The 14,300-nt window shown below is 42.3% G+C and overlaps 1 protein-coding gene and 1 long non-coding RNA gene across 10 annotated transcripts in view; one reads left to right on the top strand and one right to left on the bottom strand.

Annotated features, from left to right (window-relative positions):
• The window catches only part of SCEL (sciellin), a 117,922-nt gene that overhangs the window by 56,608 nt on the left and 47,014 nt on the right, over window positions 1-14,300 (bottom strand). For all 9 annotated transcript variants that reach the window (XM_008260072.4, XM_017343545.3, XM_017343544.3 and 6 more), the window contains 4 exons: window positions 13,242-13,322; window positions 10,202-10,267; window positions 8,437-8,496; window positions 4,625-4,669 (listed from right to left, as the gene is read on the bottom strand). In XM_008260072.4, coding sequence (XP_008258294.3) covers window positions 4,625-4,669; window positions 8,437-8,496; window positions 10,202-10,267; window positions 13,242-13,322 — 252 coding nt within the window. The remainder of the gene's footprint in view (window positions 1-4,624; window positions 4,670-8,436; window positions 8,497-10,201; window positions 10,268-13,241; window positions 13,323-14,300) is intronic.
• On the top strand, window positions 4,923-11,403 carry LOC138843763 (uncharacterized). Its single transcript, XR_011378742.1, has 2 exons — window positions 4,923-10,301; window positions 11,115-11,403. It is a non-coding gene; the product is annotated as an uncharacterized lncRNA (long non-coding RNA).

Consider the following 14,300-nt stretch of genomic DNA (forward strand, 5'->3'; position numbering starts at 1 on the left):
GCAGAACTGGAGTCCCATATGGGTGCCAGTTTGAGTCCCAGTTGCACCATTTCCAATCCAGCTCCTTGCTAGTGTGCCTGGGAAAACAGTGGAAGATGGCCCAAGTGCTTGGGCTCCTGTACCTGCGTGAGAGTTGCAGAGGAAGCACCTGGCTCCTGGCTTTGGATCAGCCCAGCTCCAGCCACTGTGGCCATTTGGGGAATGAACAAGTGGATGGAAGACCTCTCTCTCTGTCTGTCTGTAATGTTACCTCTCCAATAAAGAAATAAAAATCTTAAAAAATAAAATAAATTGTTAAACCAATGGATAAAAGACCTCTCTCTGTCTGTAACTCTGCCTCTCAAATAAATAAATAAGTCTTTTTAAAAAAAGAGTTCAACTCCTAAAACTGTCATATTCCAATCAGGTATTTTCATACCCTCAAAATCTCAAAATAAATTACAGTAGATCTCAGAGAAAATAAAATAAAAAATATAAACTGGGCATCTGCTAGGCATACTAGCTCCATAGATGTGTTGTTTTGGTTAAGGGAGTACTCCTATTATTAATGTGAGCTGGTGTTGATAGAGATGACCATGAGAAACCTGAATTTCCTGAATCTCCTTAAAATGCCCTCCATACTGTCGCTCCCCCTCTTCGTGGAGGAACGACACTGAACCCTGCGCTGTTCTTTTCGTCTGCTCGGCCCTCCCCGGGTTTGCTGCTGGTTCTTCCCGGGTTGGCTACTATCCCTTCCACCTCCGTGGAAGGGCAGTTCCCCCTGGCCGCATTCCCCACTTCCGCAGGGGAGCGGCACACCGCCGGCCGGCTTTCTGGGGGCTGCACGGGTTCCCTTAGATGTTCCCCATAGATCTTCCTGGTGCATGCCGTCTCTCTCCTCCTTTATAGTCCTTCTCCGCCAATCCCAACTCGGCTGCCCACACGCCGAGCACGCTGCTCTCCTCCAATCAGGAGCAAGTCCTACAGTCTATCAGTTGAACTGGAGGCAGCTGTGCGGAAGCTGTTTACTTCTCTCCCAACGCCACATTGTGGGAGAGCAGATGCATAGAATAAGTCTTAATTCGAGTAACTTAGTCTAGTCCGGATTGCTCCCCACAGATCCCCCTTTCTTTTTATTTTTTGGCGTTGATACGCGCCTGTCTTCGGTGTCCCGCGGCACACACTCTGCTCTACTTGCTAGCGTTGCCACAGGCTCTTACAAGTCCTATCAATCAGGAAAACCGAATCCGGGTCCTCTCTTCGCCATTGTGAGGAGGTTTTTAGGCGCTGATGCGTGCCTGTGTTCGGTGCCCTGCAGCGCATGCTCTACTCTGCTAGAACTGCCTGCAGGTGTTTACAAAACCTATCAGGCAAACCGAATCCAATCCTTCTCATTGCCGTATTGTGGGGGAGACTTATTAGTGTTGGTTCGTGCCTATCTTCGGTGACCTGCAGCTCATACTCTGGTCGAGCTTTGCTGGCGCTTACCGCCTTAAATCAGGCAGACCGAATCCAAGCCTCCTAATTGTTGCATTGTGGGGAAGCTTTACTGATGTTAATTCGTGCTTGTCTTCGATGACCTGCGGCTAGCCGCCCAGGTGCTCATCGCCTCACTAATCGGGCAGACCGAATCCAAGCCTTCTAATTGGCATGTTGAGGGGAGGCCTTATTTTTCTCTATTTCTCTATCTCCGGGCATTCCTACCTCTCCCATTTCACTTCTATCTTCCAGCATTCCCATTTCTCTTTTACTTCACTTCCAAACTTCTGTTTCTCTTATCCCTGCGGCTTTCCGGCACCTCGCCCCGCCGGCGGGTTCCTGGCTCTGTGCTGCTTCAGCCCGCGCGCCTCTCTCATCTGCGCAGCTTCCCGGCTTTGCGCGGCTCGGCTTCGCGCGCTCCGCGGTCTCCACGCTTAACCCTTTCGCGTCTGAACCACGGCCTACGCCAGCCCCGTTCCCTATCTACTCACGCCCCGTGCTCTCTCTGCACGCGGCGGCTTCCGCGAGTAACACAGCGTAGCTTGCGTCTCCACCACTAGCATTCAATCCAAGTTCCCCGGGCTAGCCTGGCGAATTCAACCCAGCGTACGTCTCCGCCCCACGGTTTGGCTTCCCGTCCTTTGCTCCCCGGGCTAATCAGACGGATCCCAACCTGGCTTACGTCTCAGCTTCTAGTTTCAACTTTTCGCCCCCTATTCCCGGGCTAACTTGAGAACCCCAAAGTGGCTTTCGTTTCCGCCTCGGCCTGCCCCCCGCGGCTTCAATTTCCCTAACATTTTTCTCTACCCGGTATGTTTCCCCAAGCTTTCTTCCAACGATACTCCTCCCTCATTTCTCCTGGCCTCTCCCCACAGTCCGCGTCCGAGTCTGTTTGTTCCAGCTTTCACTTTCGCTTTCGACCTTAGAGATTTCTCCCAGCTTCCCCCCGTAGTCCGAATCCGAGTCTATGCCTAGGCTTTCAATAGCTTCTTCCGGCTCCTTTTTCGTCCGGCTTTTCCCTAGGCTGTTTGCTAGTCTCTCTCTCCGATATTTTCCCAGTTCTTCCCGTTTCTTCCCGTTTCTTCCCTCCTAAGTTTGCTATCTGTCCTAGGTTTCCTATCCGTCCTAGGCTTCATATCCGAGTCACGGCACCATTATGTCGCTCCCCCTCTTCGTGGAGGAACGACACTGAACCCTGCGCTGTTCTTTTCGTCTGCTCGGCCCTCCCCGGGTTTGCTGCTGGTTCTTCCCGGGTTGGCTACTATCCCTTCCACCTCCGTGGAAGGGCAGTTCCCCCTGGCCGCATTCCCCACTTCCGCAGGGGAGCGGCACACCGCCGGCCGGCTTTCTGGGGGCTGCACGGGTTCCCTTAGATGTTCCCCATAGATCTTCCTGGTGCATGCCGTCTCTCTCCTCCTTTATAGTCCTTCTCCGCCAATCCCAACTCGGCTGCCCACACGCCGAGCACGCTGCTCTCCTCCAATCAGGAGCAAGTCCTACAGTCTATCAGTTGAACTGGAGGCAGCTGTGCGGAAGCTGTTTACTTCTCTCCCAACGCCACATTGTGGGAGAGCAGATGCATAGAATAAGTCTTAATTCGAGTAACTTAGTCTAGTCCGGATTGCTTCCCACACATACCAGGCTCAAATTCCTGTATGGCAACACTCAGGTAAAACTGTGAAACAGCTGCACGCCTTGGATGGGACATTCACTATCCTTTTGGCCTGGTTCCATACCACCTATGTCTCCTACAGTGGGAACACCTGCCTGGCCTTGGCAGCCAGAGGGGTCTGTTACTTCTGATTTAAAATTTCATCTCTAAACTAGGCAGCTATTTGGCACAGCCAAATAAAGCTAGAGCTTTAGGATTTCTGAATCCCATATCTGAGTGCCTGGTTTGAGTCCCAACTCTATTTCCCACCCAGCTTCCTACTAAAGTGCAAATTAGGAGGCAACAGGAGATGACTGTAGCACGTGGGTCCCTGACACCCATAGTGGGGACCCAAACTGAGCTCCTGGCTCCTGGTATTTTGTTTGGTCCAAACCTGGCTATTGCAGACAGTGGGGGAAAGAATCAGTGATGGAAAATCTCTATCTCTATCTATCTCTCTGCCTATCAAATAAATCAAATGAATAAATAAAACTAAGGAAATGCATCTCTTTGTAAATGAGGAAACTCAAGAGCAGCAAGTTGAAGTGACTTGTTCATAGCTAAGCCTACAGATCATTATTGTCAGAACAGGGTATGGAAACTACATCTTGCGATCCTCAGATCAATCAATTTGACATTTTTTGCTTTGTTGTCTCCTTTATTTTGTTCCCTATTATTTAGTAGATTACTATATGAGGAAACAGAGATAATTAAAATTATATATACCCTTAATACAAGCCTCAATTATTCACTTTTCTCTATTATTCTATTCTAAGTTATGTGACTATAAGTGATTCAAAATAAGGAGATAAGACTAACTAATGGCCAGCGCTGTGGCTCAATAGGCTAATCCTCCGCCTGCGGCGCTGGCACACTGGGTCTAGTCCCAGTCGGGGCGCTGGATTCTGTTCCAGTTGCTCCTCTTCCAGTCCAGCTCTCTGCTGTGGCCCAGGAGGGCAGTGGAGGATGGCCCAAGTACTTGGGCCCTGCACCCACATGGGAGACTGGGAGAGGCACCTGGCTCCCGGCTTCGGATCGGCGCGGTGTGCCAGCCGCACCGGCCATTGGGGGGTGAACCAAAGGCAAAGGAAGACCTTTCTCTCTGTCTCTCTCTTTCTCACTGTCCACTCTGCCTGTCAAAAAAAAAAAAAAAAAAAAAAAAGACTAACCAACAAGTGATTTTTTTCTTATGGTTAAACTAAAAGCATCCAGGAATTAAACCAAACTCTGTTTATATAATAGCGTATTAATATTTCAGGAAGATAAATGCAGTTACCTATATAACTACCTTAACAGATGAATGGAGTATGGAAATGAAAAACACATTAATATCAGTATATTTGTACATTAATAACCATTTATAATGTGAAGAAACAACGATGACTTCTGCCAGCTTTTTATTCAGGATTTGTAGGATATCTTTGACTAGGCTGGTGGGTAGGTTCTAATGCACAAAGACTGAAGAGATATGTTATAATGTGCAATTCAGGAACAAAGCAAAAATAAAAATCTTACCTATTCAAGCTTTTGTTCATTTTGATGAGATTATCCAATTCTTCACTTTGGGAAGAAAAAATTTCACATTAATAAAAGCTTACCTAGAGTCAGAGCAGATAAGCCTTAAGGTAACTGATTTCTCCAAAACATGACGCACACCCCGCATTCATCATCTGTGGAAGTCCTGTTTATCCTTTGAAGCTCTCCTCAGATGCTACTTTTCCCAAGAAACCTTCCCTATCCCTCTAACTGAGAAAGTCCCTTATGTTTTTGGAACCCTTGAGGTTTCTTTCTCTCTCTCTCTCTCTCTTTCTTTCTTTCTTTCTTTCTTTCTTTCTCTCTCTCTCTCTCTCTCTCTCTCTCTCTCTCTCTCTTTCTTTCTTTCTTTCTTTCTTTCTTTTGCAGCTCCTTTATGGAACTTATTACTTGCCTTGGTATTGTAGCTATTGCACACTTGTCTCATGTGATTGCCTCTGCCCCTACACATATCTTAAAATATACAACTGTATCTTATAATTGCACCTTCTTCAGTCATTATTTTAATAGAATCTATGAATATATATATATCAACTAATTACAGATTCTTTCTTTGCACAACACATTTACACTAAGTAGCTAATGGAAAACACTTGTTCATCTGGCTTCTTTTTTGAATTCTACTCTCAACCTCATACTAGGTCAGCTAAATTTGCTACTCTGTTTCCATACTGGAGAACTGCAAAGCTCCTTCTGGCTGCATTTTTAGAAGCAAGCTATTTAAGCTAAACTCCTGGGTATGGGTATTCCCCTTAATCCATGTGGGCTCAGCTCCCTTCCCCAAGCAGCCTGGGGAGGAGGATGGAATCAGGGGTCTGCTCCTAGTTTCACCTCCCCGTGCACTCCTTACCCCATGCCCTCTCTCTAGCTTGCCTGTTTTTCTCTCCTGACCCCCAGTCTCACTTATTTTGCCTGCCTCATCCAGTTTCCCCATTTACAAATCTTGGTTCTTCCTTCTTTCTGCTCTAGAGCCACATGTGTTCCAAGCTTTCTCAATGTTCTTTTTCCCTTCTTTCCTTCTTTGAAACAGCTCTGGCATTGAAGAGAAGGCCATAAGATCAAGTAACTCGGTAGTTTACAGTTTTCCAAGTCAGGGAACCTGAATTCCAGTCTGAGGGAAATCAAGTATTCACCAGTGACCCTGGGCGAGCTTCCTAACCTCTTGCTGACTCAATTTTCCCACCTATAAATCACAACACTGGGGCCCATGTTGTGGTGTAGCAGGTAAAGCTGCTTCCTGTGATGGCAGCATCCCATTTGGGCACCTGTTTGAGACCTGACTACTCTACCTCTGATCCAGCTTCCTGCTAATGGCATGGAAAAAACAATAGAGGATGGCCCAAGCCCCTGGGCTCCAGCACCTATGTGGGAGACCTGGAAGAAGCTCCTGACTCCTGGCTTTGGCCTGACCCAGCCCAAGCTGTTGCAGCCATTTGGGGAGTGAACCAGCAGATTGAAGAGCTCTCTCCCTCTGTTTCTTCCTCTCTCTGACTGTAACTCTGCCTCTCAAATAAATAAATAAATAAATCTTTTAAAAAACAGTACAATAATTGTACCCATCTCAGAAAAGAATCAATAAGCACTGAATACAAAGTGGTTAGCATGATACTTGGCAAGCCATACACTTTCAATTGTTTGGCCATTTTAATAAACAGTACTCAGTCAATATTACATTTCTCATTTAATAAAAGATTGCTATATTTATTGTTCAAATGGCATTTAGAGACACTAAGACTTTGGCTTAGCCTTAGGGAAATAGAGTTGCCAAGACACTTAGTGCTTTGAAGATGCTTGGCATAACATTATTGCAAGAATAGCTGCTGAGGGCAGTCCCCTTAGAGACTCTAAAAATACTTTAAATTAACAGCCATCACAAAGATGAATCCTTTCAAGCAGCATTATATTTTAAATGGCAGAACTGAGGGCTGAGAATAAATACTAAAATACAAAAGTTGCTCACAAAAAATTATTTAGCATCCTATGCTTGTCTGGGAAAAACACTACCCACTCCCAAACTCCGTGATTGTTTCTTGCTTGAAATTCTACCTGCCAAAGCCAAGGTTGAGAATTTGTTCATATCCCTAAGGGAAACAGCGAACCTAAGAATCCTGTAAATGTTAGTCCCAGATCTTTCTGACTGGTATGAGTCACAATAATGAGATTCACAGGATTGGCAGTGGCTCATGTTTATCTCAAGAGAATTAGCATAAATCATGAGAAGCGACTCTTTGGTAAGTTAAGTAAAGTGGAGACAGTATTCTCAATACAGGACTTGAGCCTTCAAAATGATTGTAAATTGATGAAAGCTTTGGATATTAAGTTTCACCATTGCATTTGTAGCAAATTAAATGCTCTTAATCAGATAGCAGTAACAGTCCATTTTTACAAAGAGCGGCTCAAATAAAGCCATTTCCCATCCCCTGTGGATACTCCACAGTAACAATACTCTGTGACGATGCCACAGATATATTTCCTGGTCCCTGTCAAAGCAGCAGCATCTCTGTGATGAATGTATCATGCTGTGAGATTGTGCCTAGGGACTGGGGACAGGAAAATTAGACTAACTGCTGCTCGTATTGTTTTGTTTGACTTACACTAACTCACAATTTCCCTTTAGCATCATTCACCTATTTCTCCCTCAAATATCCTGATCACCTACCAAAGCACTATCCAATCCCTACTGAAAAACAATACTTCAAAAAAAATTTCAGTAGAATTACACATCTAGGTACTTAAATAAGTAAGAGAAGAAATGGAAATGGAACATTCAGGATACTTTCTAAATCTTAGTCTGGAGATCATACAGATGTATGGAACAAAACTGACCATGAGTTAGGTGTTGCATGAAAGGTGGGGCTATCATAGCTTAGAGAGGCCAAAGTCACATCATGCTGGATCACTCAGGGAAAAGTCTACCCAGGAGGGCATATTTGATCTGGATTTTGAAACACTGGTAGGACGTGGATGGATTTACATAGTAGTCCATAAAAGGCCACTCTGACATAAGCAAAGGCAGAGAACTTAGACAAGAAATGGTTTAGCCTGATATTGAGTGTAAGATAAATTTAAGAGTAAAGTCAGAAACACCTCTGGAACATGAGACTGGAGCAAGGGAATTGAGTGAGATTATATGTAATTGAGTGGGCAGTGGAGAGCTGATGCAACTACTGTTTGAGAAGAACCTTAGGGAGAAAATGCCAGCATTAACAAGAAGTAATAGTTTAGTGGAAGGAGATTGAGGGACTGTAAGTAAATCAAGGCCTGAAATGGGGTAAGGCCATGTGTGTATGAGGGTATTTTAGATATGAATATATATATTTATATGTGAATTCATATATGCTTGATACTACATGGAGGAGTGTTAGAGACAAAGAAGGGTCAAGAATGATTCTAGAATGGTAAGCCTGCTGGAATCAGAAGACAGAACAATCAGGAAATGGCATATTTGGGAAGGAAGGAAGTTGAAGAAGGCCTAGGACATCCTCTGTGGGAGTGCTGAAGAGACAGTCACGTAAATAAAGAACAGGAGGCTTGGAATGAGATTTGGCAGCTGGGGTCACAGGGAGGGGGAAATTGCCAGTGGAGGAAGCAGAGGCAGAAGACTGTCTGGCCATAGACGTCAGCTGTGCCCGTTGCTCAGGGGCACTTACGCAGACACACGGATGCTTTCCCCGTTTAAATTATTTATAATTAACAGCCCTGGGGTTTTGTTCAGACTTAGAACTTTCAAAGGTGCTGGTAAAGCATTTTTGAAAAGCAATGAGAAAAAAAGCTCAAAAGCTCCAAGGTCTCACCCTTTGTCGGTTTTCTGAAGGGAAGTGGCCATTTTGACAATGTTATCAAGATCCTGACGCCTTCAAACAATGAGAAAGAACAGGTTAATCACAGTCCTGCTGTCCTTGAAGGGGCTCAAACTTCTCATCTGCTTCTCATGAAGAAGTGTTACATAGTGGTCAGGTGGTGTTCAGGAATGATCAAGCTAGCAGAGTTCTATCATATCAGCTCATGGCACACATAAACACACAGCCTCTATTCCTGTTCATTCCCTCTCTCTCTCTCTCTCACACACACACACACACACACACACCATTCTTGTCCTCCCACACCTGGGTGTTGGCTCTGCCATCTAGCACTCACTGAAATAACATTTGTAATGGCTTCTCTCATGTTCTATATTTCAAAAAGGACACAAAAAAGAAAATTTAGTTAACTGCACAAGTAAACACAGAAATGAGTTCAAAAGATTTTCTCCCAGAGCCAAAGAGCCTTAAGCAAGTCCAGACAATTAATTAGTCCCTTAATAAGGATGAAAATATCTGCCTTTTTAGGCTTCCAAAGGGCCAGAAAGTATATATTAAGCTACAAGATAGAAGGAAGCCCCCGAGAGATAAAGGGTTTGCATAGACACTGACCTCCCTGGATCATCAAGAGGAATAATTAGGAAAATCCTTATAGATAACTCTTTAATTAATCTCCATGTTTCACAAATGTCTCATAGAATATTGATAGAGTTCCATAAAGAAGGGATTTTTGTGGGGTGGGATGTGTGGCTTATTTTTAGACTCAGAATATATATAAGCACATTGAAGTGTCCTGAAGCAGGACTTTCTTGAGGCACAGGACTCTATTTAATGGTGTTTCCTAAAGGCACTGGTCTGGTAAGCTCTTCTTTCTCAAAACATGTGCTGAGTGAGTCCTTGTGGCATATGGAACCCAGTTTGGGAACTGCTGCCAGCTGTATTTGTTCCTAGGTACAAGGAACATGTGACTCTCCTGAAAGGTAAGGCGTTCACACGGTGTATGCTTCTGGCTGGGACTCTCCTGACAGTCAAAGGGAATGCCATTTTTATGAACGTATGTAAGTTTTGGACTTTGAAAATAATTTTCAGCCAAAAAATTTTCACTAAATAAGTTCATTATACTAATGGATTGGTTATCATTTTGGTGAATCCATGGAATGCTTTAAAAACTATTTTCAAAAATATTGTATTTTCAAAAAAAGAAAAAGAAAAAGCTGATATTTCCAGACCAAATGGTAAACTAAAAGAATGTGCAAGACAAGTAGACTAAATCAGGATTGTCCTAGGGAAACCAGACATTTGGAAATGTCACTTTACCCAAAGGCATCAACTCAATTTGAGAGCCCTTCCTTGGGCAAAGGGGTGGGACATGGTTTCCTACTGCCAGTGCTGGGCAATGCTTTTGTTGCAGCACTTCTGGGAAGTGACTATATTTCCCCTACTCAATGATACACCCACACCAACTATGCTATAGACCTTAGAGCTGAAAAGACAGACATAAATGCACTTTCTTGCCTTCAAAGGGTTTTCTCTTATCCTGTTATCATGTTCAGATCATGCTTGTTGTTTTATCAATATATAGCTTAGGAGAGAATTCAAAGGAAAATAATTCTGTACATATTTATTATGCACTATATTGAAGTTGTATGGAAAATTGATTTTTATCTATTTTATTATTAGTTTTTCTGAATTTTAAAGTGTTCTAAGAAAGTATATATTATCATTGCTATAATTGCATAGATATAAATAGAAGTCATACCTTATATTTCTTTCAGCAGATCTATTGGTTTCTGCAGAGGTGGCTAGTTTAGGTGGACATATCTGCCTACATGTTTAAAGTTAAAGATAGCATCTGTTAGGTAAGAAAATACTTCTGCATTAAATTTCACTTTCTAAAAAAACAGCTATTTTCAAAAAAATCAACCTGCGTCAGAACCACACCACTTCTTGAGATAACAAACTTTACGTTAGCTCTGGGTTATGTAGAACTCAGCCACCTCCTTTTTGAAATCCCAAAGAGCTCAATACATTAATTTTGTAACTGAATCTATCTCTTTTCATATGTTTTCAACCACTGAATGTACCCAGAAACATCTTTAAAGATGTTCATGTTCATTTTCTTGGTCTCTATTCATCATTAAGTAATTTTTACGCTTATTTCCGTTAACTAGTGATATTTCATTTTAAACTATTGAGAAACTTTTCTGTTATTAGACATCAAAGGGTCCATTTTCTTCTTAATGCCTTATCCCACTTGAATATTATCAAGAAATAATATTTGCTCAGATAAGAAGAGAAATAAGCTTGAAGTACATCCACCAGATGAGAATGGTCACTCTGAACAGACAGAACTAAATTCCATATTAAGCGCTGTCATAGTTTATGACATAAGGCTTTTCTCTGCTCTTTTTCTAAGAGTCTGGTTGACCTACTTATACATTTTTGCTTGTTCTAAGAAGCTATATTCAACTATTTTTTGTTCTCCTGAGGACTTGTGTTAATTATAGGAAATACTTCCCTTTCATATTCTTTGATTAAAATCATCATGCTGTGATTAAAGTAATCAGGTTTTAAAAAACATGCAAGTTGGGGCGGGTGCTAGTGGGTAAAGCCAATGCCTGCAGTCCATATGGGTACCAGTTCATGTCTCAGTTGCTCCACTTCCAATCCAGCTCTCTGCTATGCTTGGGAAAGCGGTAGAAGATGGCCCAAGTCCTAGGGCTCCTGCACCCACGTGGGAGACCCAGAAGAAGCCCCTGGCTCCTGGCTCCTGTCTTTGGATTGGCACAGCTCCGACCATTGCGGCCAATTGGGGAGTGAACCAGCAGATGGAAGCCCTCTCTCTCTCTCTCTCTCTCTCTCTCTTTCTCTCTCTCTCTCTCTCTCTCTCTCTCTCTCTCCTTCTCTCTCTGTGTAACTCCAACTTTCAAATAAATAAATAAATCTTTAAAAAAAAAAGAACATGCAAAGTGTCCCAATTTTATTTTTCAGATCATGAATGAAAGAAATTAAAGTAGTAAAAATGGATTAGAACAATTCTTGTGAAAGTTAGCTTTTTTTTTTAACCTAACCAAGCTCTCTTCTCCAGCATTGCAGTCAGAATTTATGTGACAAAAGACCAAATTATTTTAGCCCCCTAAAACAATCCCATTCAAATTAGAATTCACTTGTTCAATACTGTAAGAGTAAAAGGAAAAATAATGTGAGATAAAAAGCTTTAAAATTTATTTTTAGAAGACAATTATAACCATTGCACAAATAAAAAGGTATAAATTGTTTTGGTATTTTTAATTAGCACAGTGAAGAAATCTTTTGTTAATCATTAAAAAAATTCACCTTCTCATCCTAATGATAAAATTTCAAAGACTTTTCAGTAGGTAGAAATTCTGATCTGGAGTTTTAGTAGATACGTATTTCTAATCTGGAGTTTTAACCCAACAAGAAGCACACCTGGAGCCATGTAGCTTGACAGCCCAGTCAGCAGTTTCTAGCTGCTAACCTTGGTACTGGGGAATACTTCTATAATTATGTCTTAATACAGATAAATTCTAAAATTATGTCATACATAGAGTCAAAAATTACCTTCAAAAGCAAAACTAGAAAAGAATCAAGGGCAGGCAATCAAGCAGATCTAATGTCAGCAGTCTTCCCTGAGATACCATTTTTGAATCTCAAAATAATAATGGAAATGTGGAGTGCACATCTTGCAAATTAGGTCAGATAATTAAATGCTTTAACAGGAACACATGGGAAGACTTTTGTTTCTACGTGGTAATGAAAGAGTGGCAGAGATTCAAAGTGGAAAAGCAGGGCTGGCGCTGTGGCGAAGTGGGTTATGCTACAGCCTGCAACACCAGCATCCCATATGGGTGCCAGTTCAGTCCTGCCTGCTTCACTTCCCATCCAGCTCCCTGCTAATGTGTCTGAGAAAGCAGCGGCAAGCGGCAGAAGATGGCCTAAGTGCTTGGGCTCCTGCCACCCACGTGCTAGACCTGGAAGGAGCTCCTGGCTCCTAGGAAGATTTTCGCTCCTAGCTTCTGCCTGGCCTGGCTGTGGCCGTGGCTGTTGTGGCCATCTGGGAAGTGGACCAGTGGATGAAAGATCTCTCTTCCTCCCTCTCGCACTCCCTCCCTCCCTGTCTTTCTCTAACTCTTCCTTTCAAATAAAGAAATCTTATTTTAAAAAGCAGAAAAGCATGTCTACTTTTCCTGATTCAGAGATATGCTAATAGAAACATTTTTCCAGATTTGTGACAATTTTGAAATAAGTTACAAATTCCTTAGACTTTAAAATAAAAAGGTTAAAAGAACTATCCAAAGGTAATTCTAACATTAGTAAGGATTTGAGTAGTAACACAAAGTTTCAAGAATATCTTTCATCAGAATACGTGGCTCTGAACAGAAAACTTCACCAGTAGTAAACAAAACCAGCTTTGTATATTGCTTAGTATGGTTTAAATTTACATATAAATACATATTTACATATAAATACATACATATTCAAAATACATAAAAAACATTAGAAGCTCTAGCATAAACTCTTCCTGAATGTGACTATGGTTCTGTGTGTGTGCTGTACTTCCTTCCATAAGACAAGTAATAACCACTCTTACTCAAAGACAAAAGCCTAAGCATGCACATGGGTTGGAAAATAAAAGTAGAAACAGCTCTACAAGTGCTTTTGTAGAGAGCATGCCCAGAAGCTATATCAACACTCTGCACAAAGCAGGTCACAATTCCTTTACTCTCATGTCCCTGGAACTGCATTTTTGCAAGAAATTCTGGAATGCTAGCTCTTACCTATTATCCCGTCTCTGTCGGTTAGGAGAAGAAACAGAAGTGCTTGGCTTTGGTGGTATTGGAGGGTGAGTAGCTGGTTCCCTTTAAAACAGAAAGCATACATTAATTCCACCTTGGAAACATGGTAAATTTTAGCATCTGCTAACCAAAGGCATTTAATGCCTCTATACAAGCATCTCTCACATCTGACGTCCCCATATAAAAGGGACCCAAGGGTCAGAATCCGTACAACTTAAAACTTTAAAGAAGTCCAATGTTTTAAATACATTTATTTTCCAAAGTTCATTTAATTATATTTGTAGAAAACTTTATGCTCTTTGACTATAGTTTGAACAAGTTCTTTAAATAGTTTAAAATTGTGCTAGTCTGTCTAGCTTAAGTCATGGCATTGGCAGCCAGCAAGATATGAGCAGCACAGTAAATGGTTCTTAGGCATTAACATATAAGCTTCTTTAGGAATTATGTCAACTAGCAGGCTGCTATGGAAACAGCAAGAGGTTTTCAATTTCACAGGCCTCAAGGTAAAATTGATTTGAAGTTCTTGACTAAATCTGACTTATGTATTGCCACCACAGGCAGTTTGATGTTAGCAGAGTGTACACACACACACACACACACACACGCACACACTCAGCCTAACTTTTCCAATGAATCACCAATGTAGTCTCTGAGTTAGCATGACTTAGTAACCTGGGAACTGGAGACAGACCATCATACGCATTATTTGGATGGAATCAGAAGTGTAACAAGGGCATGTCACTCCCCACCTTCCCGTTGTGCTCACTCCAGTGGCTCTCTATTGTCTTCAAGATAAACTACACCTAGTAAGAGCACTCTTCTGAGGGAGACGTTGTGTCCCCTCTGGCTTCTGTGGAAGCAGGCTGCCTCTACTGCCTGCTCTGTGACAATAGGTTAATCTGATTTTGTTCCCATCTGTAAGAATCCTTCTAATCAGATTGTTGGAGTGTTGTCAGCACCAAATAAGATCATGCTCTTATTCAACAAACATTTACTGCTTGCTTCATATTGGTAGATCACTCTATGAGGTGGATCATGCCC

This window comes from Oryctolagus cuniculus, chromosome 9 (genome assembly GCF_964237555.1).
Source record: "Oryctolagus cuniculus chromosome 9, mOryCun1.1, whole genome shotgun sequence".
Classification (NCBI taxonomy): Eukaryota; Metazoa; Chordata; class Mammalia; order Lagomorpha; family Leporidae; genus Oryctolagus; species Oryctolagus cuniculus.